The 22,791-nt window shown below is 50.1% G+C and overlaps 1 protein-coding gene across 1 annotated transcript in view; it reads right to left on the minus strand.

Moving 5' to 3' along the window:
- SH3PXD2B (SH3 and PX domains 2B) overlaps positions 1-22,791 on the minus strand; it is a gene marked incomplete at its 5' end in the record, with an annotated part of 56,716 nt that overhangs the window by 17,984 nt on the left and 15,941 nt on the right. Inside the window, 3 exon segments of the mRNA XM_009874954.1 lie at positions 5,691-5,782; positions 9,560-9,636; positions 18,662-18,737. Of these exon segments, the coding sequence (XP_009873256.1) occupies positions 5,691-5,782; positions 9,560-9,636; positions 18,662-18,737 (245 nt within the window).

Raw genomic sequence — 22,791 nt, forward strand, 5'->3', positions numbered from 1 at the left:
GCACGTATGCATCAGGAGAACTGCAAAACAAACAATTCACTATACAAGCTGTAATTTGTCTGGATAGTGGGACGCAGCTCAAAAGCCACAAGCCAGCAGGCATCCTTAGCCAAACCATCATCTGTCAACTCACGGATCTAGTTTACCAGCAAAAACTCCTGGAATGGCTTCCTAGGTGGGGCAGCCACTCCATCTTGGAGCAGACACCTGAGCCTCCCCTTTTTTTATTAAGTGTCCTAGTCTGGGAGCTCATGTCCCTGTTACCCTCCAAACACCACACAAGGGTGAGAAGGAAATGTTTTGCTCGTGGCACAGCTCAAGTACAAGGAAAGGTAAGCAGGGGGAAGTAGGAAACGAAGAGCCTTGTTTCTGGAAGACACTGGCTTCAAGTCTGCACTTCCAATTTATGGAAGCACTGGAAATGAGCAGGGGGCTGGTTAGCTCAGTGATTTGAGTGGAGTGCTGACAACAATGACCAGTACCGAGGTCACGGGTTCGATTCCCCCTCGGTCGCCATGTGTTGCCTGGTCTAGTCGAGAGGTGACGTCCCTGCCCATGACAGGGAGGTTGGACTAGATGATCTCTAAGGTCCCTTCCAGCCTATCCCATTCTATGGTTCTATGATTCTGTGATTTGCTCTCGGTTGCAATGATGGAAACATGCTTCTGTCCAGCATCCTCTTCTCCAAACACAAACCTTTCACCCACCAATGACAGCCCCTATGGGAGGCAAGCTGGCCCAGTCAGATCACATCAGACCTGAGCCTCATTCTAGCCCAGCTTTTCCTTCTCTGATTTACTGTGGCTGGTGCCTGCCTGGAGTCCCTGTTAGTGTGCGTACAGGGAGCAATTCATTACAGTGACTGCCAGTGCCACCCCCACCTATCTGCATTTCGCCAGGGCTTTGGTATTAATAGAACAATCAGGGGCTGCTGAAGTTGCTGCAGGCACAACCTCGTTAGCAGCATACGCTCTCCTCATCTGGTCAAGTCCCAGCTCATTATCACGCACCTTCCAGCCGGGATGGCACAAGCAGCCCCCAGCAATAACAGCCCTTTGCTGATTCAGTGAAACTTTTGCTGAGGGGGCAAACAAATCTCTCCAGTTTCTGCCACGTGGGGGCAAACACCAGGTGGGCTCCCAGCCACCATGGAGGGGCCCTGGCCCTGAGCGCTGCTCACGCTTCCCAGCAGGCAGAAGCAAAGCACAGGTGAGCCGACATCAGAGAAAGCCACCCACTCTCTCTTCGCAGAAAGGGCTTGGAAGATCAGTTAAGCTGGGAAGCAGCAGCCCCAGCCATGTGCACAATGCCCTTCCTGGAAGATGTTTGCTTAACAGTGGCAGGAGGAGGTCTCTCATCCATCTGCAGACTAGGCAAGTCAGACGTGGGGGTTCTCTGGTTCCCACCACCCCATGGCCCACCCAGTAGGTGGAAAGCACTGCTCCCAGCGCACCTATTTGGGTGGTAGTGGCTGGGAAAGCAAAGCAACCTCAGTGAGCTGGGAGGAGCAGCAGCTGAAGTTCACCAGCCAAACCGCCAGCTGGGGTCTCCAAAGAGGACAGGCACAGATGTGAGCCCACACAACACAGTCTCTGCTGAGACACAGGCTCCACCTCCGCTATCATCTGCTCTTCTAGAGGTCATGAGCCCTTAACAAGCCTTCAAAGAGTCCTGGCGCTGGGACTGCTGCCCAAGCCAATGCCGCGCTAAGCCTCAGCATGCTGTCCAGACAGCCGAGGAGTCCACGCCAGCCTTTCAGCTCTGCTCTCCCTTTGCAGAAGACCTGTTCAACTCAGACCTAGCACATAAGGATGAACATATTTAAGAGAAGAGGAATTCATGCCTTTCAAAGACATTAGAACTCCTGAAGCTGTGAATCCACAGTCCCCAGAGGGAGTACGAAGAGGTGCTCAAGCACATCTTTTAAGCACGGTAAGAGATGGTAAATTCACTTTAGAGGTGCTTGTGCCCCACTGGAAAAAAAAATCAGGTTAATAAGCTAAAAAGGTTCAGAATAACTTTAAGTGTCTTATATGTGATGGGATGCTTAGCTACCAAAAAGAAAAATATGAAAGATGCTTTTAACGAAGGAGGCTTCTCAAGGGCAGAGGCATCTCCTGTACAGATGACAGCAGCTCCACAGCCTCTGGGAAGCAGCACAATGGTGGCTCCTTCCCCAGCACACCCTGCTTGTACATTGCAGACAATTATTAAAAACCACTTGGGATCTTGCTTCACTATGGAGTTAACCTGGGCTCCTGCATGTCGCAGAGCTGAAATTCAGCTGGTGAGGAGAGTTAGCAGCTGAATGCCTTGACTCAGCAGTGGCTTTGTGCCCAGCCATTCAGACTTCCCCAACCTTATTCCAGAAACTCTCTGCTGTGACTAAAAACAGCTTTAAATTGAAAAAGGGTGGACAGGAGGTAAGGGGGCTGCACACAGCAACTTCCCACCTCAACAACCAGGCATCCTGCTGCTGGTCAGACCTGCTGAGATACATGAGGATCAGGAATTCGATGAACTCTCTTCTTTGAAACTAAGGTTTCATATGGCTTCCATCCAACACTGGGGAGAAAAATCCCATATCCCCAGACTGCTAACTTTCCAGAAGACTTCTTTTTCCATAACTATTTCTTTTCTCCTTCCACCACCCACCACTGCTCTGTGGAGTCGCCTTTCCGCGAATTTAATCAATCCCTCTAGATCACAGCCTCACTCTGACCCACCACCGGGCAGCCCTCCAAGGTGGAAGCAGCTGAGTTATCCCAGTCCAGAGCCTGCTGGACACGGACACTCGTCACACAAGCCACTGATCATCACTGCCAGTGAAAATACCACAACCCCAATCTGCTCTCCTGTTTGAAGTGGTCCCTACAGCCAGGATGACACTGGAAATTTCACGGGTGTGTGCAGAGGGGATGGAGGAAGCGCTTCACCTCACTCTTCCGCACACCAGCCACTGAAGACTCCTGTCTCAGCTCTGCTTTCAGCTATGATCTACTGCCCAACTGGAAGAGATGCGGCAATAAGGATGCACAAAGTCAGCATTTGACCCTTTACTCCCTGCTCAGTCCCTGTACACTCAACCTCCCTTGTGGAGCAGACGAGGCATTGAGAAGGGCTGAGAAATGCAGCTTGCAGGGCTGGTAGCCAGCAAGAACCTGGTTTTGTTGGTGCTCCCAACATCAGCAAAGGGACACTGAAAGGAACTGCACTGCAGGAAAGCAGGAGCAGAGCCCTGTCTCAGCCCAGGAAGAGCTCCAGCATTGGGGAAAGCAGACACCAGAGATCCACAGACCATAGTCAGCTGTGGTCCCTGAAAGCAGTTTGACATCCTGGGTGATGGGAGTTAGGTGGATTCTCTACCTGCACGCCAGAGAAAAGCATGCAAAGGGTGTATCCAACAGCACTCAAAGTCCCCTTCACTGTCACCAACTCGCACTCTCATGGGCATGCTGTGACCCAAGGTGTCAGCCAGGGAAATCAAGGCAAGAGAAGGAGAGTAGGAAGACTTCCAGACCTGGTACCATGACAGTGGCTGCTTGGCTTGACCCTGAGCAAGCTGACCAGTCCTTCTTCCCTCCCTCATTCCTGCCTTTCAGCCACCCAGCATAAAAAGTTGCCTTTTTTTTGGTCCTTTTTTTTTTTTCCCTCCGTTCATGGCCTGGCTCCCTTTCAGATTCCCGGAGCAAAGTATTTATCTGCTGGATGAATTATGACATCCAGCCAAACCCCAGACACGCCACCACGTCTGATGCAGCCCGGCCGTCTATCACAGCCCTCATCTCGTTATTGGTAAGCTGGAGGCATGCCAGCACTCGGGGCTCGGGAAAGAGCTCCCACCAATCTCTCCAGAGGAGAGAGTCAAGGACTTTTATTAATTAGCATTTTGAATTGTAGCTAGTAAATACCCCTCTGGCATTAAGGCTGGGATAGGAAACACAGCAAAGATGTCCTTGAGATGCTGTAGCATTTTGCTGCTGGAGGCAAATGGACAAGAGTCACCCGCTCAGTCACCCTGCTAAGTCCCCTGGAGAGAAGCAGGCAGTGGGAGGGAGCACAACCATCGCTGGGTTCCACGGTGCATCACTCACTTGCCCATCCAGCCTCGCAATGGCCAAACACTCACGTGGCAATTTTGGCAGCAAGTGCAATTTTGCACCTGGGAGCTGCTCAGCAGTCTCACGGGACGCCGCGGGAGGTACCTGAGGATGAACCCTGCAACATGAGTATGTGCTTGGAATTGGACTTTGGGGTGATGCCTCTGCTCCCCCTGTCTGTTAGACCCAAATCAGGGAGAGAGTGAAGGACACAGCACTGATCACTGCTTGGCAAGAGAGGCCAGGACCTACAGCTTGAAACACAGCAGAGTGCAGAGCTGCACCACTCTGGGGCTGATGCTCAGCACCCAAAGGTCTCCAACACCTGAACATGCTCCTTGCTCTGGCCACAGCCTCTACCCCACTTGATTTCTGGCTCAGTTTGCAAAACAAAATAAAGGTGAGGGAAGTGGGTGCAAGACTGATGGTGCCCTTCAATTCGCCACGTGTGAAGGTGCCTCAGGTACAGGCAGGTCCAACAGCTCCTTTTGCCAAGCAGCTCACCACCCTCTCATGCAGGGCTCAGACTCATGCACAGGCGTCCCCCCCACATCCCAAAACAGCCCCAGGGGCTATTAACCCCAAGATAAACCCCCACTCAATGTCCTTACAAGCTCAGCTTTTCCTTGTGTCTCTTGCATGCCCCTGAACTGCCCCCTTCACTGAGGGGTGACCGACAGGGTGGCAGGTTAAGTGGTGAGCAATAGCCGGGCAGGATGGACGAGAGCATCAGCTGACAGCAAGCAATTAGTTAATGGGCTCCAGGGCCCTCAGACCAATCTCATCAAGTGACCCTGAGCTGCGGGAGGAATGATGATAGGCCGAGCAAATAGAAACAAGAGCCAAAAGAGGAAAGCAGGTATGGGGGGAAGGGAGAATTTAGAGAGGGAATGAAAAAATTGAAAACCCAGGGAGAAGAAGATGCAGTCCACACACACGTTAATACTTGGCTGGAGACCTGAAAGGCCTGAAAGCAGAAAAACGAAGTCCCTTTATCTACCTCCACATTCTTCCAATACAGAATGATGTCAAATCAATTTACTGCCTTTCCTCTCACAATTAATCAAGCCTCCTCCATTGCTCAACATTTGGTAAAGCTGCGCATCGTGTCACATGCAGCATAAAAAGAGAGAGCAGCATAGCAGGAGATGGAGGCGGCTGCTCAGACTTATGCCGCTTGTGATTAGTAAGAGATGGGTGGCTCCTGGCCAAAGTAGCTCATAGTCACAAGACTTGTAACCACACAGAGTTGCGTAAGGCACGCGAAATTCCTTGCAAACTCTCCTTGTTTTGCATGGAAACACACTGGAGTGCTGCTACAGATGGGCTTGTGGACATGGCTAAGGGAAAGAGCCTTTCAAACGAGGCAGAGGTTGCTAGTACCCATGTGAAATGAGGCTTTTCAGACTGACCAGCATTTGCAAGTAGGAAGTGATTCGGGAGGAAACCAACAATGCAAGGCTCCACCAGGAGTTGGCTGACTGGGCAGAAGTGTCCACTTTGAGCTGCACAGCCCCTGTTCCCTCTCCAAGAAAGCCTCCAAATCCCAGATCTGTGACCCCAGCAGTGACAGGCATCCAGCCAACTTACTCTTTGGGTGGTGTCAAATCATCAGGTCGTGTCTCAAAGAACTGGAGAACCTCCTCGCACTGGGAAATGTAGGGAGGGAGCTGGATCAGAGCCTGCGGACAAAGCAGAGACACCGGTGATGGAAAGCATCAAGACTGTAGGAAGCCAAGTGAGAACAGACCCTCAGAGCACAGGGGATTGGGTCACGGCACCAAATGTGGCACCTGCATGGTCCCCATCACACAGGAGTGCAGAGCCAGGCAGGAAAGACCTACAGCGAACACACGTCAGAGTGGGACAACACACGGACACCCCCAGTCACACCCACCCCAGCTGCAACTGAAGACTAAAGGAGAATAAGTAGAGACCTTCCAAGCCCTGCTTAGCCCTGAGACTAGCTCCAGCCTTTTGGACAGATGTGCCATTGCAGGGTAAGAGCCATGGGGACATCCGTCCCAGCATTCACCCTCCCAGCCACAGCAGGGCTCAGTTTCCCAGCCATCCCGCAGGCATGGAGCCATCATCCTTGGGAAAGGCTGCACATTTATGCATGGCAGTGCCATCAGCCCTGCCTAGCACATCCCAAAAAAATGCTCCACTGGGCAACTGAAGCCCAGGAAGAGGCAGGGAAAGAAGCAACAAGAGGCAAAATCATGGACATCAGCTTGTCGGGGCAGGGACTGGAAGGCTGCTATGTGTACTGTCGAACAGCAGGAGCTATAAGCTGCCTCTGCTTTTCTCCCTTCCCTTTGACGGAGCCTTCTGCAACAAGACAGGATTCAGTGGCGGGACTTGCAGGGTGAAAGTGTGCACGTCTGTGGGAGCTGGGGCAGAGTCTGAGCCAGCAATATTTGCCTTGGGCAGAGCTCTTGCAGATGTTTCCCACCCTGGGCTGCAGCAAGGGCTGGATAGGGCAAGAGGGACGGGAGAGCCCTGTGCTGCCCTCTGCTCGTGGGAACAGGGCCACGAGTGATGACGACTGCAAAGAGTAAAAAAGACATGCAATTGAAACAGGGAAGATTTGAAATCAGGGAGCAATGCTGCAGTCTGACCCGATGCAGATGTTTAACCAATTTTCTGTATAATTTCCCCTCCTTTCCATTTGCTGTCACAGCAGTCTCGTGACAGCAGTGTGGGCAGACTGAACCTCCATTCATTTTTGCATCAGAGACAAAGCCACATCTGCAAAGCCCTGGGGTTACCACACAGATCAGATGTGGCTCCATGCTGGCTTAATTGCTTGCGCCCAAAAGCCCTTCCAGCCATTCAGCACACAGTCACTCACTGCCAGCACAGCAGACAGTCAGACCACTAATCACAGGCTAGCTGTGACCAGGATCATATGAGAGACAAGAGGGAGAAAACTACTCACTCCATGGCTTACGGCTCCAAGGAAAGGCTATGCAAAGACCAGGTTTTGCATGGATGCCATTCCCATGTGGGTACCACTCCCCAGTTCCAAGCATCCCGTGAGCTACATGATTTCCCCTTGCCAAAACCATTTTCATTTTGTGGCTTGGAGAAGGCTCTGATAGCAGGGAACAATCACAGAAAACACCCTGTGCTGGGAGGACAAAAGGTGAGATCCACATCTCATTTCTCAGGACATAGGCCATTCTATGATTCTAGGATCTTGAAGGAAGCCCCCCGACGGCTGATTCAGCTGGGACAGCTGTGGCTGAGTCAAGCAGGTTGCCTTGAAGCCTAGCTGGCCATGGTCTACAGCAGCTATGACCACCAAATCAAAAATAGTGGCACAAATAGCTTGATGTCTGTCCCACCTCTAGTTTTGCCACCCAAAGGAGACTACCAGGGTGGGCCACCAGCGCATGCCTTCAGAGTGTGGTGTTGGAGCCACAGTAAGTCACCGCATCCCCCCAGCTGCCACCTTACGTTAAAATGCCACATTTTTCAGTACGGTGGGACTGGGAACAGAGCTCTTCAGCAAGAGCACTGCCTTATGAAAGCAGTGATTCCTTCCCCTGCTCCTCTCACCTACTTCCACCCCAAATCTCACCAACCTTCTTTCCAGGGCTCTCTCAGAGAACGAAGACATCCCTCACTTCTTTCGCAGGAGATGGCAAGAAAGCAAAACACTTTTACACAGTTTTCTGTGGGAAGTTGCTCACGACATATTCACTTAACCTTCATTTCTCACTCAGCAAGGCCAAGCTGGAGGAGATATTTTGTATTTCTGCACCACGACCCTTCAACCACATGCAATGTCCATCTCCAACAATAAACATGGCACTAAGAGCTTGTTGGGACCCTGTAGCCACAATCTGCAGCATGACATGCCCAGGAGGGACAGCTCTGCCCCTGCTGACTCCTTGCTCATTCTACATCTCTGCAGCCTTCAGTCCCACCCCACCTCCAGCTCAGCAGCTTTATGGTTAAGCAGCAGCCACTGGAAGGTCAGGCCCAGTGTGCATGTTATTACTTGGTAATGCATTAATGGAAGGAAGAGAGAGCAGCTTTCTAAGTGGGTCATATAACATCAGCCATTATGTTCCAGTTGTTAAGTCAAATGGGTTCATTATATTTTATGCCATTAATGGCATCGTTCTGAAAGAGACTGCTGCAGCATCTCATCACTTAAGGACTTTTCCTTCCCAAAAATTTACCATTGTGTGTGTCTGTATGTAGTTGGCACATTTTAGTGACTCAGAAGACAAGGGGCTGATCACACCCGGCTGCAGCCAAGTTGGTAGTTGCACCATCAGCTTCTCCCACACTCCTTGGAGCACGTAGGTCCAAGGACACTACATCTCCATCCCTCTGCTCTCATCTGCTATTCTGGCCTGCAGTGGTTTTCACTCGCAGCCCCATTGTAGAGCTGTCAAGACACATTTACTAATTCACCTTTATCTTTATATTTGTTATTCCAGCCACTACATCCCTCCCGCAAGTCTGGCTGAGTCCCAAAACCCAGCGTCTCCCTCACTATGCAAAGTCCTAGGCCACAGTCACTGCTACACCTACCACACCTACGGAACATGATGGATGTTTCACCATTTCCCCACCTCCTTAGGGTCAAAACACTGAGACTGGATTTTGGAAGTACTGAACCTACTGCCAGAATATTTCATGGCTGCGGCAAGTACTAGTGCACTTCTTCAATATGATGAGATGTGGCATACTTTTTTTTTTTCCCCCCAGAAAAGAAATGTCCTAACATCATAATTTGCCTTACACTTAATCACAGTCTTATATTCTTCAAGAGTACAGGGCAAATCACCTCAGCCTTATCAAGGAAAGGACACAGACAGTCAACTGTATTTTGACTCTATAAGATGATCTCTGCTGGCTTCCAGTAATTTTCTGCAGGCACAAAGCATCTTTCTTACCCCTGTACAAGTAACTGTTTTGCATAACCAGTTACAGGAGTTTATGTCTCAGTCTGCGACCATTCCACCAAGAAAGTGCTGTCATGTAGATAAAACAGCAGGTCTGTTCCCAGCAGATGGGAAGGTTCCCTGAGGAACCGAGTCCTTCAAACCTAGTCCTGCACACACCCATTTCACTCCAAACCACCTACCAGATAGGACATGGCCAGGCAGCCGGGTCCTTTCCAGCCCAACTGGAAAGCTGGTTCTGGTTTGCAGCTTGAGAAGGGAGATGAGAAAGAGAAAACACAGCAGGGCACAAGCTGGTGTGGAACTGGGCCACCCTGCACCCTGCAAGCTCAAGCCTCCAAACCCTCAGAATTAATCCCATGGAGAGAAAAGCAAATCAATGGGTGGGTTTTCATCACAGAAGGGGTTTGGTAGTGGGGGATAGCCCACGCTCCCCATTCTCCCAGCAACGGCACACTGTTATATACTGTCAAACAGGATCGAGTCTGATGACGATGATTTCATCTTTGGCTAACGTCATAAACCTCCCCTTACCTTGCAGTATTCATCAATAGGTATCAGGCGTTTGACAGCAACATCACGGATGTGACTCCGTCGGAAGAGGATCTTTCCTGAAACAGGAGAGGCAGAGAGAAGAGCAGGTCAGCACAATGCCCAGGAACAGTCTCTCTCACACCACTCTGTCAGGACCTATTCCCTCTGCATTCTGTCCTCACTGAAAGCTCCTACCTATAGAGAATCATGCTCCCTCCCATGGATTAAATATCTTACTAGAGGAAGTACATTTACAGTGGCACACATGTTCAAGGAGAGAGGGGAGGAAACAATTACCAGCAAACTGCAACCCATCTCCTCTCACTCAGTGTGTCAATGCTGGAGGAGCAGCCCCTATCAAAGCACATGCCTGATACCTTACAGACTGCTGGCATGCAAGTCCTGGGTGTACAAGTCCACAGGCAAACACCAGCCAGAGAAGTGGACACTCCTGTGACCCTTCTCACAAGCTCCAGGTTGCTCAGGGCATCCGGGTCTAGGGTGGGCAGAAGCCAAGCCAGAGGGTTTCTTTCTGTGCACCTCTTGAGTCAACCTGGCCCTTGAAGCCACAGTGTCAGGACTGCAGCTCTGAGTCAGACCTATAGAATTTTCCTTGCTGTCCAGGGGTTTATTTTTGTTCCCCATCAACGGGATCCTCTGCCACTCCATTTCCTCCCCTCCAACTTGTGGTACAGGCCTGTTTCCTTTGAAGTCTAATGAGTCCTAAATGCTTCAAGCTGCTTTCAGAGAGAACTCTGGCATTTAACAAGACAAAAGCCATTAGCAGACAGTGAAAAATACAAGTAGAGACTTAGTGATCAAAAGGACTGGTATGTGGTAGGATTTAGGATTTCAGACTTGCACCAGGAACTGGCACTGCTTTGCAATCCAATCACCTGAATAATTGTCGTCTGGGGGGCTGGGTGGTTACGAAGTTCCCTCAAGTTTCTCCTGACACTTCCCACAGCGCAGGAAAGTCTCATGTCCCTTTGTCCCTACTTGGGTTTCCAGCCCCACTGCCAAACCCAAGGAGAGCAACGGACGTGTCCGTGCAATCCCCTCCCTTACCAAAGAGGTCACGATGGGGTAAACAGGGAAAAGCACAGTTGGAGATTCACACAGCCCTTCGCTGCACCATGGCTACCTTCAGCCCTTACAGCGAGCCCTCGCAGGAGCCACGGCACTGCTGGAACCAGAGCTCGGAAGCTACCCAAGAATGGGACGTGCTACAACAGCCATGCACTTACCACACTTTTAAAACCAGGGCTGGGCCGCCCCCTGACTTGTCCAAGATCTGGAACATGCATGACTTGTGCAGGCTGCCAATGCATTTCTTAAGCAGAGATGAACTAAGCAAATCCAACTTCAGCTTGCAAGGAGCTTGAGTCGGAACTTTATGGAGGAGCCAAAATTCCTGCTAGGCTCAGTTAAGGCAGACGTCTTCAGAACTGGACTGTCCAGGGGAGCACACAGAAACCACGCTCAGTGCTAGCTCTGTACTCGCCCTCCAGTGAAATGCATGGGGTCGGACCCACTCACAGCAGAAGGATTGCTTCTCATTTATGCCCTGCTGACAGCGAGGGGCTGAGACATTCATGGTGGGAACTGCTCTGGTCTGAAATGCATTCCTTCTCGCAGCCTGACAGAGCCAAGTCTGGCAGTTTACAGTGAAAAAAACCCACCCCTCTATTCAATCTGTCTTTTCAATTTTCAGGGTGAATAGCCTGGGAATACAGAAGTTGTCTGGAAAGACTGGGAATGACAACCAGGCTGGAGCACCTTTCCTTGTCTATGGCAATTATTTTCCATCAGACAAGCAAACGACCAACAACGTTCCTTTCTCATCAGCAATCATGGCATACTTGCTGCATAAGTTTCTTTTTGAACGATGATTTTTAAAAAGATGAATGGATCACAAGAGTTTTGTTGGCAACTGTAAGGAATAGCTATTTTGGTTTTATGTCTGCCAAAATGAAATCACTGATGGGTGGGTACATTATAAATGTCTGAAATAATAAGCTCTGGGTGTGGGATTATTTAAATATTTAACAAACAGATGCTAGTGAATAATAATGAAAAGAATATAGTTTGGGGGAATAAATACATCACAACTGAAATGATCTTAAATTAGCCCAGGCACAGACCATATGAACCAGGAGGAAATTCAGCCCCTCTCTTGATTTGCTCTAGACCTACTATTTTTCAACAAGGAAGTTTATTTTCTAACAAAAAGCTGGTTTTTAATCAAAATGCCTAATTAACATAACTGCAGACCTTTCCGTGCTGCCAAATACAGCTATATAAATCCTTGACTTGAAAGGCAAGAGAGCGCAGGAAACCACTTCCCTTTTGGAAGGCAAAGGTGAGCAACTTGCTGGGTCAATGAGATGCAACACTTGCCTGGGCACGTTTTCCTTAGACCATAGCTGCAAAATCACAATAACACATTTACTCATTTTATCTCGTTGTTGACCCTGGCTTGTTTTTACAGTCAGGAAAATATCAGTTCACGTGCTGGCACTGGGGATGCCAGCTGGATCTCAGAGGGGGACTGGGGAGGGGGAAAACCTAACAAAAAGTTCTCAACCTACCACAAAGCTAAGGCCTGACCACTTCTGAAGGATTTCTGAGTCAGCAGCAAGTACCTCGTCTCCCCAGCTGTGCAGCGGCAGGGCGGAGGAGGGGAGAGCTTGTAAGCAGCCCGGAAAGACAGCTATGGGCACCCGCGCCTGCTCTTCCCTTCCCCTGCTCAACCTCTTCCAACCCTCCCATTATCACCTGCCTGGCACCACCTGCTCAGCTCTAGCACTCCAACTGTCCTCGTGCTTCTGTTTCCTCTCTTTCAGTGCCTTGAGCTTGGGCTGACAGCAGGCAGCCAGTGGTTTTCCTCATCCTGCTCAGAGGGAAACCTGGAAAACCACAGTGAAGCACCTTGATGCTTTTTCAAGACACCATCACTCAGTGGATAGAGCTGACAACATCCTGGGAAGTGAAGCTCCGTAGTTACAAATATCTATGTCCCACCAGCGCAGCTACATTCCTCCTTTCTTCCCTTCCTCCATGGGCACACTCTTCTCCTTCCATCATTGCTATTTATTTCCATCCATTATGGCCAGAGGCCCACCACACATCAGCAGGAGCGCAACCAACATGATGAATAGGCAGAAAGTCCATCCAGTGTGTCCCTGTGAACCTCAAGCCACCCAGCATTGCCCCACAACAGCTGTTGTCCCAACTGTTTCATGCTGTGCCTCACTCTAGAGAGACTTTTCCTGTAAACATTGCCAAGCCATAGCATGGTTTCCTTCACAAATCCCTCCTTAAAATCTTCCTTTGTTACAATTGCTGCACTCCTTTCCCCCACAAAACCCCACTGTGACAGTCCTTTCACTGATACAGTCTGGCCAGGACACAGGGGGACAACCTGCTGGCTTTTACTTCCTACGCAACAGCTGGAGCAGAGGTTGCCCTTCTGCATTTAAGCTGCACATCACTAGGATCAGGGCTTCAACAGCAAGAATTACATTGGTATGCTGGTCAGGAGGAGGAGGTTGGTACCCACCACCCATTGCAGGTCATCCCATGCAGCAGAGCTGGCAGCAGCCAGAGAAGCTCCCCTGAAGACTGGTTTGTCCACAAAAATTCCTCTGGTGCCAGAAAGGTTCTGCTTTCCCAGGGACTGGAAGAGCCCCTGCTTTGCAGCTAATCAAGGCTGCTTTGCTTTATCTGATTGAATGAGAACAGAAGGTGCTGCAAAGCAATGCAGTGTGGTCCCTGCTGCCTCAGCCATCCATCAAGGGCTGAAAAGTGTCAGAAGAAAGCTTGGAAAAGGGCTGATAAGGACTTCAGGTCTCCAACGGTGTGAGACAGAGCAGGCAGGCCACAAGAGAGGTTAATCCCTCCAAATAAACAGGTAGGGAAACAGGGCTCTGCAAATTTTTACCTCCTGTGGGAATTCTCCAGGCAAAGCTGAAGTTATACTGGGGAACAAAGAGCTGAAAAAAACAGGCAGAGGGATTTCAACCAGCAAAATGGTTGAGGCTCCTCTTGAGCCAAAGGCTGGAGGGGCAGAGAACCTGAAACACATCACCCTGCTGATCATGGCCACGAACCAAGCAAGATATTTCAAGAGTATAAAAGCAGCCGTGCCTCTTGCTTTACCCTGAAGGACGCCCCCACTTTCCTCCCACCCCACTGCCTAGGAAAGAATTCACTTCTCTGCACCTTTCAAATCACATCCAGATTTTCCCTGGCACGGGTTCCAAACTCACTTCAAAAAAAGGCAGCCCCAAACGTACACATAATTAATCCCAGCCCACGGAGCAGGCAGCTACGTGGGCTATTCCTAGGATGGGGAAGCAGGCGCGGGAGATGGTGTCTCCAGGAGCCCCGTGCTTAGCATCTGTTTGGCAAAGCCCTGAGCTGTGCACATATCCTGATGAAAAGGAGGGGAAGTAGCAAAGTGCCTCTGGGGCTGCCCTAGGTATAGCATAAGCCTGGAGTCCCAGACATCTGTGAAATGGAGCTAAATTAAAACAGTGCCCCTGTCAAGACAGCCCCTTACACCCTCACAGTTTGAGATCCTGCTGGAGTAGGAGCAAAATGCTGGAGCAGGAGCAAGGCCATTCATTGCTTCTGTGGCCTACAATGGAGAAAAATGTAATGTAGTTGTTTAAAGACAGCTCAAAGGTCAGAAGCAGAGAAGCTACTCCAGCATGGCACTCCGCCTGGGGTAATTCTGTCTGAACATCAGCAGGCTTAGTCAAAATCCTGCAGAGAAGGCAACCGTGTCGATTACGGGCTGCAAGCTAGCCTGGGACCGTCCACTACAGCAGTGGTGCCTATCTGGCTAGAGAGGAAAATAGTGATTCTAGCTGGAAAATGGATGAATTGTCCTTCACCTCCTTCATGGGGCCTTTGTTGGGAGCTACTGGCATGCCCACAGTTGTTCTGGGAGAAAAGCCCCCCAAGTCTGTGGGTAGCACTAATGCCCATGCCAAGCAGCTTAGCAGGCTGGAAAGGGAGAAAAAGTGGGCATAATTCTACTCTTTGAAATGATCTCACCAACCTCCCCTTCTCCTTCTCCCTTCTTGGGAGTTCACTATTGTCTGTAGCTAAAGCTTCCTAAAAAGCAATTTTGCAGCCAAAGTTAGCTCAGCCTCAGGCAACCCCTCCTTGCCGAGGCTCACGTTTCCAGCAAAGCAGACTGGCCAGGATTTGCTCCAGGCCACTCCGGCTGTACGAAGTTTGGAAGGCTCCACTCTCCTTATAAAAGCTGTTTCCTGAAAGATCTGGCACAGCCCTTACATGGCGAGCCCAACTGAGCTCATTTGTTTTCTTACTTCATTTTTTCCTGGGGTCTCCATACCATCACCTCCCAGCCAGCACGCTGGGAGTAACCCTTAGTGTGGATTCCTGCAGGAGAGGATGAAGCTACGCAGCACGTCGACCTCCGGGCCGGGCAGTGACAGATCTCATCTCTTTTCCCAGTGGTTCCTGACTCTGCTCCAGCGATTGCAGTTGATGCCACACATGGGCTGGGTGCCCCCAGAGCTGCTTCGAGGGGCCACCCTTAGCACCACGTGAAGCTGAGCAGGCTGTGCCAGTGGCTCAAAGCCAGCAGAAGTAGCCAAGAGTCCACTTCAAACTGCCCTATATGGCGGGGCAGAGGCTTTCTGGGTATGGTGCAGGAGCACTGTCATGTCCTGTCAAGCCAAACCAGACCCCCATCAAGTCATGCTACAGGGTGAACAGGGCGCCAGCACCTGTGGAAGGGACAACCCCTGGCCCCAAACACAATTGCTCTGCTCTGTTTCGGAGAACCCACCTTTATGACTCCAAATCAGAAGAGCTGTGTGGGCTGAACGACTTGCACTTAGAAGAGTCCCTTCTGATACCATCAGAGACCTACTTCAAAAGACCCAAAGTCTCTAGAAATTTCCAATAAGTCAAATCCTCAAAGCAAACATTAACAAAACAGAGCAACACAAAGCTAACAGAGTTGCTGTGGGCTGGATGTTGTAACTATGGAATAATCACGGAACTCTCTTCTCATTCCAGGAAAACAGCCTGACAGAAAAACCCAAATGGCACCTTCTCAGGTTGTGGTGGTGACCCTGAGTCCGGCCCGCTTAGGAGTTTGCTAAGAAAGCCATAGCTGCAGGAGGCACAGGGTCGCAGGAGACATTTTCAAGAACTGCAGTGGCCACAATGTCTAATGTTACTCTGCAAAGGGCTTCCCAGAAAGCAGGGTACTTTCAGTAAGCCACTGGAGCCAAATCTCCATTGCTAATGAAATTCAGATGCTAAAAACGTTGCTCAAAATGGGATTGGGAGCAAACTACAGTACTCACAGAAGCAGAACATAATCAAAACCTTAGCAAGTCTAACCATACTAGAGCCATATTTTGCAGAGAACGAGACCCAGGCTGTTTGCACTGAGCTCACCTGGATGGCATCCCTAGGCAGACAGAGATGAAGTGTGGGTTCAGGTATAAATAACAAAATCCATTGCCATGCCAAGCCGGGAAACCCAAAAACTGTTCCAGAAGGCAACTACCTTCTAAACACAGACAACAACTATTAAAAGAGCATTCCCTTACCCCCAAGTGAAGTCCTCTTTCAGAAGCAGACACCTCAAGCCACCTCACTAGGGAGGTACGGCTCATCCTCCTGCTCTAGAGAAAGCCACCAGCTCCTGATGACTCCGTGATACGTGGCAAAGGAAACACGATTCCCATTTCTTAATAACACAACTTCCCTGAAGCAAGAGGACTCTTGAAGCTGCTCCATGAGGACAGGCAGATGGAAGTTCATCTGTCTTTCCAGTGGCTACCTCCTGCTTGGAGGTAGGACACCATCCCGTGCTGGGATCTTCTCACCACATCACCCCTTGCCCTGTGCTGGCACCTGAAAGTACAAGTGGTAAAGCTGCAGGTGACAGCTCTTAGGCATCAACAGTCTCTCTCTTCTTAGCTACTGCAAGCCACTGAGGAAATGAAATGTCAGAAAAATTTCTGGGAAAAGCATGGACTAGCAGTTTTCCAAGTCAATGCGTGACTACCTCTGAAAATGGTATTATTTAGTCCTGTTGCAAAAAGGGGACCAGAGCAAAAGGGAAAACATCTCTACATAAGACACACACAAATGCACAAGCTCCTCTAGAGGATGGTCACACTAACTCCACAAAACTGCTTTCTTACACAAGAGCCAGGCTTTATTTTCCAACTTCAACTCCCTTTTTCCTCCAATGGAAATCCCAGTGACATGCCTCTTAGCGAGGGGAAACTATTTCAACACCAAGAAGAAGAAACAAATATTGATGAGTGTGCTGTGAGAAGCAGTGCTCCTACCAGGCTTCACAAGCCCGATCGCTGCCTTCTAGAAAAAGCAGCACTTTGGCGGGAATTTTCTGCAAGTGCAGCACAGCCAAACCATATACCCAACTTTTCCAAGTTATGCCCTTTGCTAGTTGGGCCCTGTTTTTCCTCCTCACTCCTTGTTGTAGGAATACTTGTACAGCAAGGGCTTTTCTGCTGTATTAATGTCAAGTGTGCTTTGTTTTAGCTGATGTTATAATACAAGGAGAAGCCAGAATCAGAAATCCTTCTGTGGGAAACCCAGAAAAGATTCTCTTGCGCAGAAAGGGAGGGCAGATGATTTTCTTCACATCAGTCAGAGAAAACTAAAGCCTGCTAAATGCTGTTAGGTTTCTAGAAAAAGCCAGGGGGCAGAGCACAGCACAAAGGACCTGACAGTCACTGGAAGTGATTATGGTACTGTGACATTTCTAAATAAACCCATTAGCTACTTGGGTATGGGGACAGAGAAAATTCTGTGGCCAAAGCCATTAGCTGCAGGTGCATGAAAGACTCCCAGACCCCCCTCAGGCTGTTGTTTTTGCAAGGCATACTAGGGCTGGTGAAGGGCCTGGAGAACAGACCTTATGAGGAGAGATTGAGGGAGCTGGGTCTGTTCAGTTTGATGAAGAGGAGGCTGAGGGGGGATCTCATCATGCTCTACAATTACTTGAAAGGACATTGTAGAGAGGTTGGTGCTGGTCTCTTCTCACAGGTAATTAGGGACAGGACCAGGGGGAATCGTTGCAAGTTGCAACAGGGCAGGTTTAGGCTGGACGTTAGGAAGAAATTCTTCACGGAAAGTGGTCAGGCACCTGGAACAGACTGCCTAGGGAGGAGGTTGAGTCGCCATCCCTGGATGTGTTCAAGTGTCGTTTAGATGGAGTGTTGGGGGATATGGTTTAGGGGTGAACTTGTAGTGTAGGGTCAGTGGTTGGACTCGATGATCCCAAGGGTCTTTTCCAGCTTGAATTGTTCTATGATTCTGTGATTCTAAGGTTCTTTTTCTCCCCGTAGCAGCAGCACCAAAAGGCAGCCACCAGCAAACCTCCACCTCACAATGTCTGCCATGGACCACTGTCCCTGCTGCTCGGGCACACAAACACTCAGCTCAGCTGCACACTGGGCAGGCAGGACACACGTCCTGCCCTGCCATGGACCACTGTCCCTGCTGCTCGGGCACACAAACACTCAGCTCAGCTGCACACTGGGCTGGCAGGACACACGTCCTGCCACAGAAACCCTGTCTTTGAGCAACCAGCCCCAAGCATCAAGGGAGGGAAGCCAAGGCTGTCGATCAGCTTGATTTAATGTGTGGAATTCAATTGTTATTTCCTTCTCTCTGGATGGCCCTTTGAGTTGCAGGGGACAGGAAAAACAGTGTGTGAGCAGTTCCTGGGCAGCCTCGAACCATCCTCAGCCCTGTGCTGTGCTGGCCAGGCCCCTTCCGAAAACAAGGAGGCTGCTGCAGGGGTTGCTCCTGGCAGAAGCTGTGCAAAGCAGGGTTGCTTAGCTGAAGTCTTCCACTAATGACTTCTTAAATCACTGAGGGGTTTAACACTCACTGGGCACATTGTTAACAAATACAGATGTTTTCACAGACACAGTGCAGGCTGAGAACTTGCTATTGTTTAGATGGCTCAGTAAATAAGAGCTAAAGCATTTGTATGCTCACACACTGACTGGGAAAAAGCTCCTGCCACACCAAAACCAGTATGGTTGTTGCTGGAGCCCATTTGCCTACCTGGCAGAAATGGGATGATCCTTTGCTTGGGGTCCTTCTGCCCTCCTTCCATGGGAAACTTGTCCAGCATTTGCATCTAGAAAAGGAAATGCAATAGAAGTTATTAAAGTCAGCGATCAACCTGCACAACACAAGGCCACTCTCCCCAGGAGGAGCTGAAGCCAGTTTTCCTCATCAGCAGTGTCCTGAGACATCGTACAGACCACCACAACCCGCAGCACATCCAAAACAGTGCCAGAAGCACAAGACCTTAGCGTATTCTCTGCTATTTTCAAGATATTTCTCATTACCGATGTTGCTCAGCACTATCACTCTGCTCAGCATGGGTCACTTACATAACCCACATTTCCACAGCTATTAAGTTTCATACTGATGGACCTCAGTAACTACATCTCAAAAGCTCCTCAGAAAAGGCATATTATAAGCTTATTAGTTCAGGCAAAGCACAGCACTGACACAGTTCCTCAGCTACAGGTGACTTGGACGCACAGCACAAACTCACGCTTGCCTGCAAAAGGCCATCAAGTTGGGGAAACACTTTGTGCTACACAGGCTTTGAGGGGTGAATGTTTCTATGGGATCTTCAGCATTAAATAAATAATTTCTTGATCGATGCAACTGCACGTGGTAGTTAGTCAGCAAAGAGAAGTCATAACGAGCTCTTGCTCTTGCTGGGTGCCAGCACTGGTGCTTCGGAGTGCACTCGCAGCAAGTTGGCCGACAACACAAAGTTGTGTGGTGTGGTTGACACGCTGGAGGGAAGGGATGCCATCCTTCTTCTGGAAAGAAGGAGAGGGAGATGCAAACTCTTACATGCTTTCTCTGGAGCATGGATCTGAGCTTTGTCTCCCATCACTTGAAGAGCTCACTGGTGCCCGGGGTATTTGAAATGGGTCTTGCCCTCTCCTACTGGAGCTATCACACTCTGCTTTAATAATTAAGGGCTTATGGAAGCACTGGAGACAACCTGCCCAGGAAGTGTCCTGAGCACCTGGAAAGTCTAAACAGCCATTCTCCTCTGGCCTAATTAATATTTAAAATATTTCATCCAAAGAGGAAACTATGCAACTGGAGAGCCCAAGTCATTCATCCCATGAGAGGCATTGGCAGGCAGCCCTCGCCTAGCCTGGCAGGAGGACAGGCACCACCGAGCAGCCAGATGCCTCCGCTGTGCTCCCTCCTGTCTGCTGCTCCACCACGTAACGCCGGGAGCCCCTTCACCACAGCGAGTCTGTGCAGGGCCGGATTCTGAGGTCCTGACAGCCCCCAGGGATGCATCCCACCTGGCTCCCTCGTTTGCATGGCTTTTGTCCTTTGGCACCTATTTTTCCACATGCTTTTTACAGTAGGTACAGACTGTGAACTCCTGTACTACTAGGCACAGCCTTGTTTAAAGTGCTGTAATACCAAAGCAAAGCTCTTTTGGCCAACACAGCCCTCCACAGCCCCGCACATGCAACACTTGAATTTTTTTTTTCTTGGATTTCAAATGCATTGGGATAAAATTCTTGAGGTTTGGTGGAGACGGGGCAGAAGGAAGGAGGTATTTTTCCTGCATTTTGAGAAGAAATACAAAGCTCTCCCAACAGTCACAAAGACAACAGGAAAACCAAAAGAAGCTCTCAAATATTCTCTTCAAAATGAAAACAAGACAACTCAAAACCAGGGTGACACTAAGCACAAACGGACCATGTTTACAGCTTCTTCTCAAAACAAATTTGAAAGAATTTGTTATAAAGACAATGACTCCAGACTCAGCAATAATCCAGGACCTCAGTGACATTTCCAGCAGCCACAAAGCGAGGCTGACGGAGGACCCGCCTCGTCGAGGCTCTGCAGGATCCCCGGGCAGCACCACCTCCCCAGCCTTCCCGGGCACACAAGGGCCTCCTGCTCTTCCCTCAAGCCACAAAAATAAAGGATGACACCACAAATCTGTTACCCTGCAAAATACCCATGTTGTGCCATGGCAAAGAGGTGCCTCTGGCCCTGCTACTCCTGTGGGAAAGAGCTTGGGAAAGCTTGTGACTGGTGAAGGGCGAGCAAAACAAGTCGCAAGAGCCGCACATCTGATTGCTGTTAAGCAACACAATACTTGAGTCGCTGGAAGCTTTCCCCTCCTCTCAGTTTTGAACGCGAGTTGAGGATCTCTCGCTCCAGGGAGCACGATGAGCCTCCAAGGCACGAACGGCGCAAGCTGTGTTTTCTCCCATATGCACGTGCCTGGGTTGTGCCTCTGGCCCCATCTGCTCCCAACTGTGTGATCCCACCAAACTCAGCCAGAATTTCAGCCCAGAAGTTCTCTGTTTCCTTTTGCTTGACCAAAAGTGCCTTGTGCTGCAGCTGCTCAGTGAGCAGGAGGTGGCACAGGGACCCTCTTGCTGCAGCCACCCTGCTCCAGATCCAGCCCAGCTCAGAGCCACCAGCATCACCCCAGCCAGACCAGACCCTACGCCGCCTGCCGTGGGTTGGTACCGTTGTGACTATGCACTCACAAGTTACTGTCTCTTCTCTTGCTAGAGGGAGAAAAAGAGGCTGCAAGGTGCCTGGGGAACCCTCCGGCACACAAAGAGGAGAACATGGGGAAGGAACAAGTCAGCTCCATGGATCCCACCCAGCCTGGCTGCCACATCACGCAGCCGGAAAAGGAAGCAGCAAATACTAGTTCATCAGTTTTACTGGGCATAAGCCTGCAGTTGTAGAACAGCTAAAAAACCCACTCCAAAGAAAACAACCCTAGCGCCGGCTGTAACCACGGCAGGCAGTTTGCGTTAGCAAGATACAAGAGCACACATCTGCAGAAATTCAGTCCGTGGGACATGGGCTGATGGTTCTTCTGTAGCACTACACACACAAAAAAACCAAACCATGAAACAGCGATAGGAAAAGGTCAACTCCAGACCTACGAGATGCCACCAGAGACCCAGGGGAAGCCAGCTGGCAGGTCTCTAGGTTTTGAGGCTCCCTGTACCCTTTCTGGCCCATCTTGCTCTTGCTGATTTTGCCAGATGGTGACTACAGCTCAGGTTATTATACCAGCCTTCCCCAGGAAAGCCAAGGAGAGTGGGCACAGCTTTGGAAAACGGATGGAAAAGGGGTAAAAGTGCAGCAAACCCACAAGTCCCAGGGGACTGAGGACTGAGACAGGCATCAGAAGACAGTCTGCAGAAACGGAGGCACACTAGTGACAAAGCAGGGCAGGTTTGCTGGGAGAGAACCCTTCTCCCCGGGAATGGTGGGAAGCAACAGAGAGACTCCCACTATTCATCTCAGCGGCAAGGTTTTTCCATCCAAGCTCCAAACACGACTGCTCACATTGCATTCCCAGATGAGAGGATCTGCCTGGCCATCCAAGATCCCAGGGGGAGACAGGCAAGAGGCAGGCAGACACACGACCCTCTGGAGCACAGCTTTCCCTGCCGAGCGCGGGACAGCATAGAGAGGCCAAGTCTCGCTCTCAACAATGCACTCAGCCAGGTCGAGAAAAAAAATGAAGGAAAAAAGAAATAATAACTCTATTGTCTCTCCCCTTCCAAGATTATTTTTAAGTGTTTGTGAAAGAATCTCACTGGAAAAAAAAAAAAAAAAGAAAGGAGTGGATGCAATTTCAAGCATTCTGGTGTGCTTTTGTTATGCAGGAAGCCTTTGTATCACATTTTTCACTGACTCCTTCGAGGCAGGGAGAGTGATCACCCACTGCCAGGTCCTGGCTCCCTCAGCCAGGAGGGGGGCACGGACGCCCCAGCAGCACATCCAAGCCCCCAGCCAAGCTCCCCCCAATAGTGGGTCAGGATAGGGCACGTTTACCCACATCTATGTCCACCATCGATTTATCAATGAGCTGCTTTTCTTACTAACCTGGACATGTCTGGGCAGCAAAGGAGCCCACCTTCACACCGTGCGGGCACACTGTCCCTGTCGCCCAGCTGTCCACTAAATTCAGGGCAGGCAGTCGCGCCAGCAGGGTTACCCAGGGCCAGGGAGCCTTTCAAAGACAGCTTTGTAGCAACAGCTAACACGCTGGCAGACAGCTTCTTCATTAACAGGAAACTCGTAAGATAATATCCTAATTGAATCAATTAAGAGTGCTGCGGGCTGCAGGGGATCCTAGGGAGAGGGGAATGTGTGTG

This window comes from Apaloderma vittatum, unplaced genomic scaffold, assembly GCF_000703405.1.
Source record: "Apaloderma vittatum isolate BGI_N311 unplaced genomic scaffold, ASM70340v1 scaffold32128, whole genome shotgun sequence".
In the NCBI taxonomy this organism is placed as follows: domain Eukaryota; kingdom Metazoa; phylum Chordata; class Aves; order Trogoniformes; family Trogonidae; genus Apaloderma; species Apaloderma vittatum.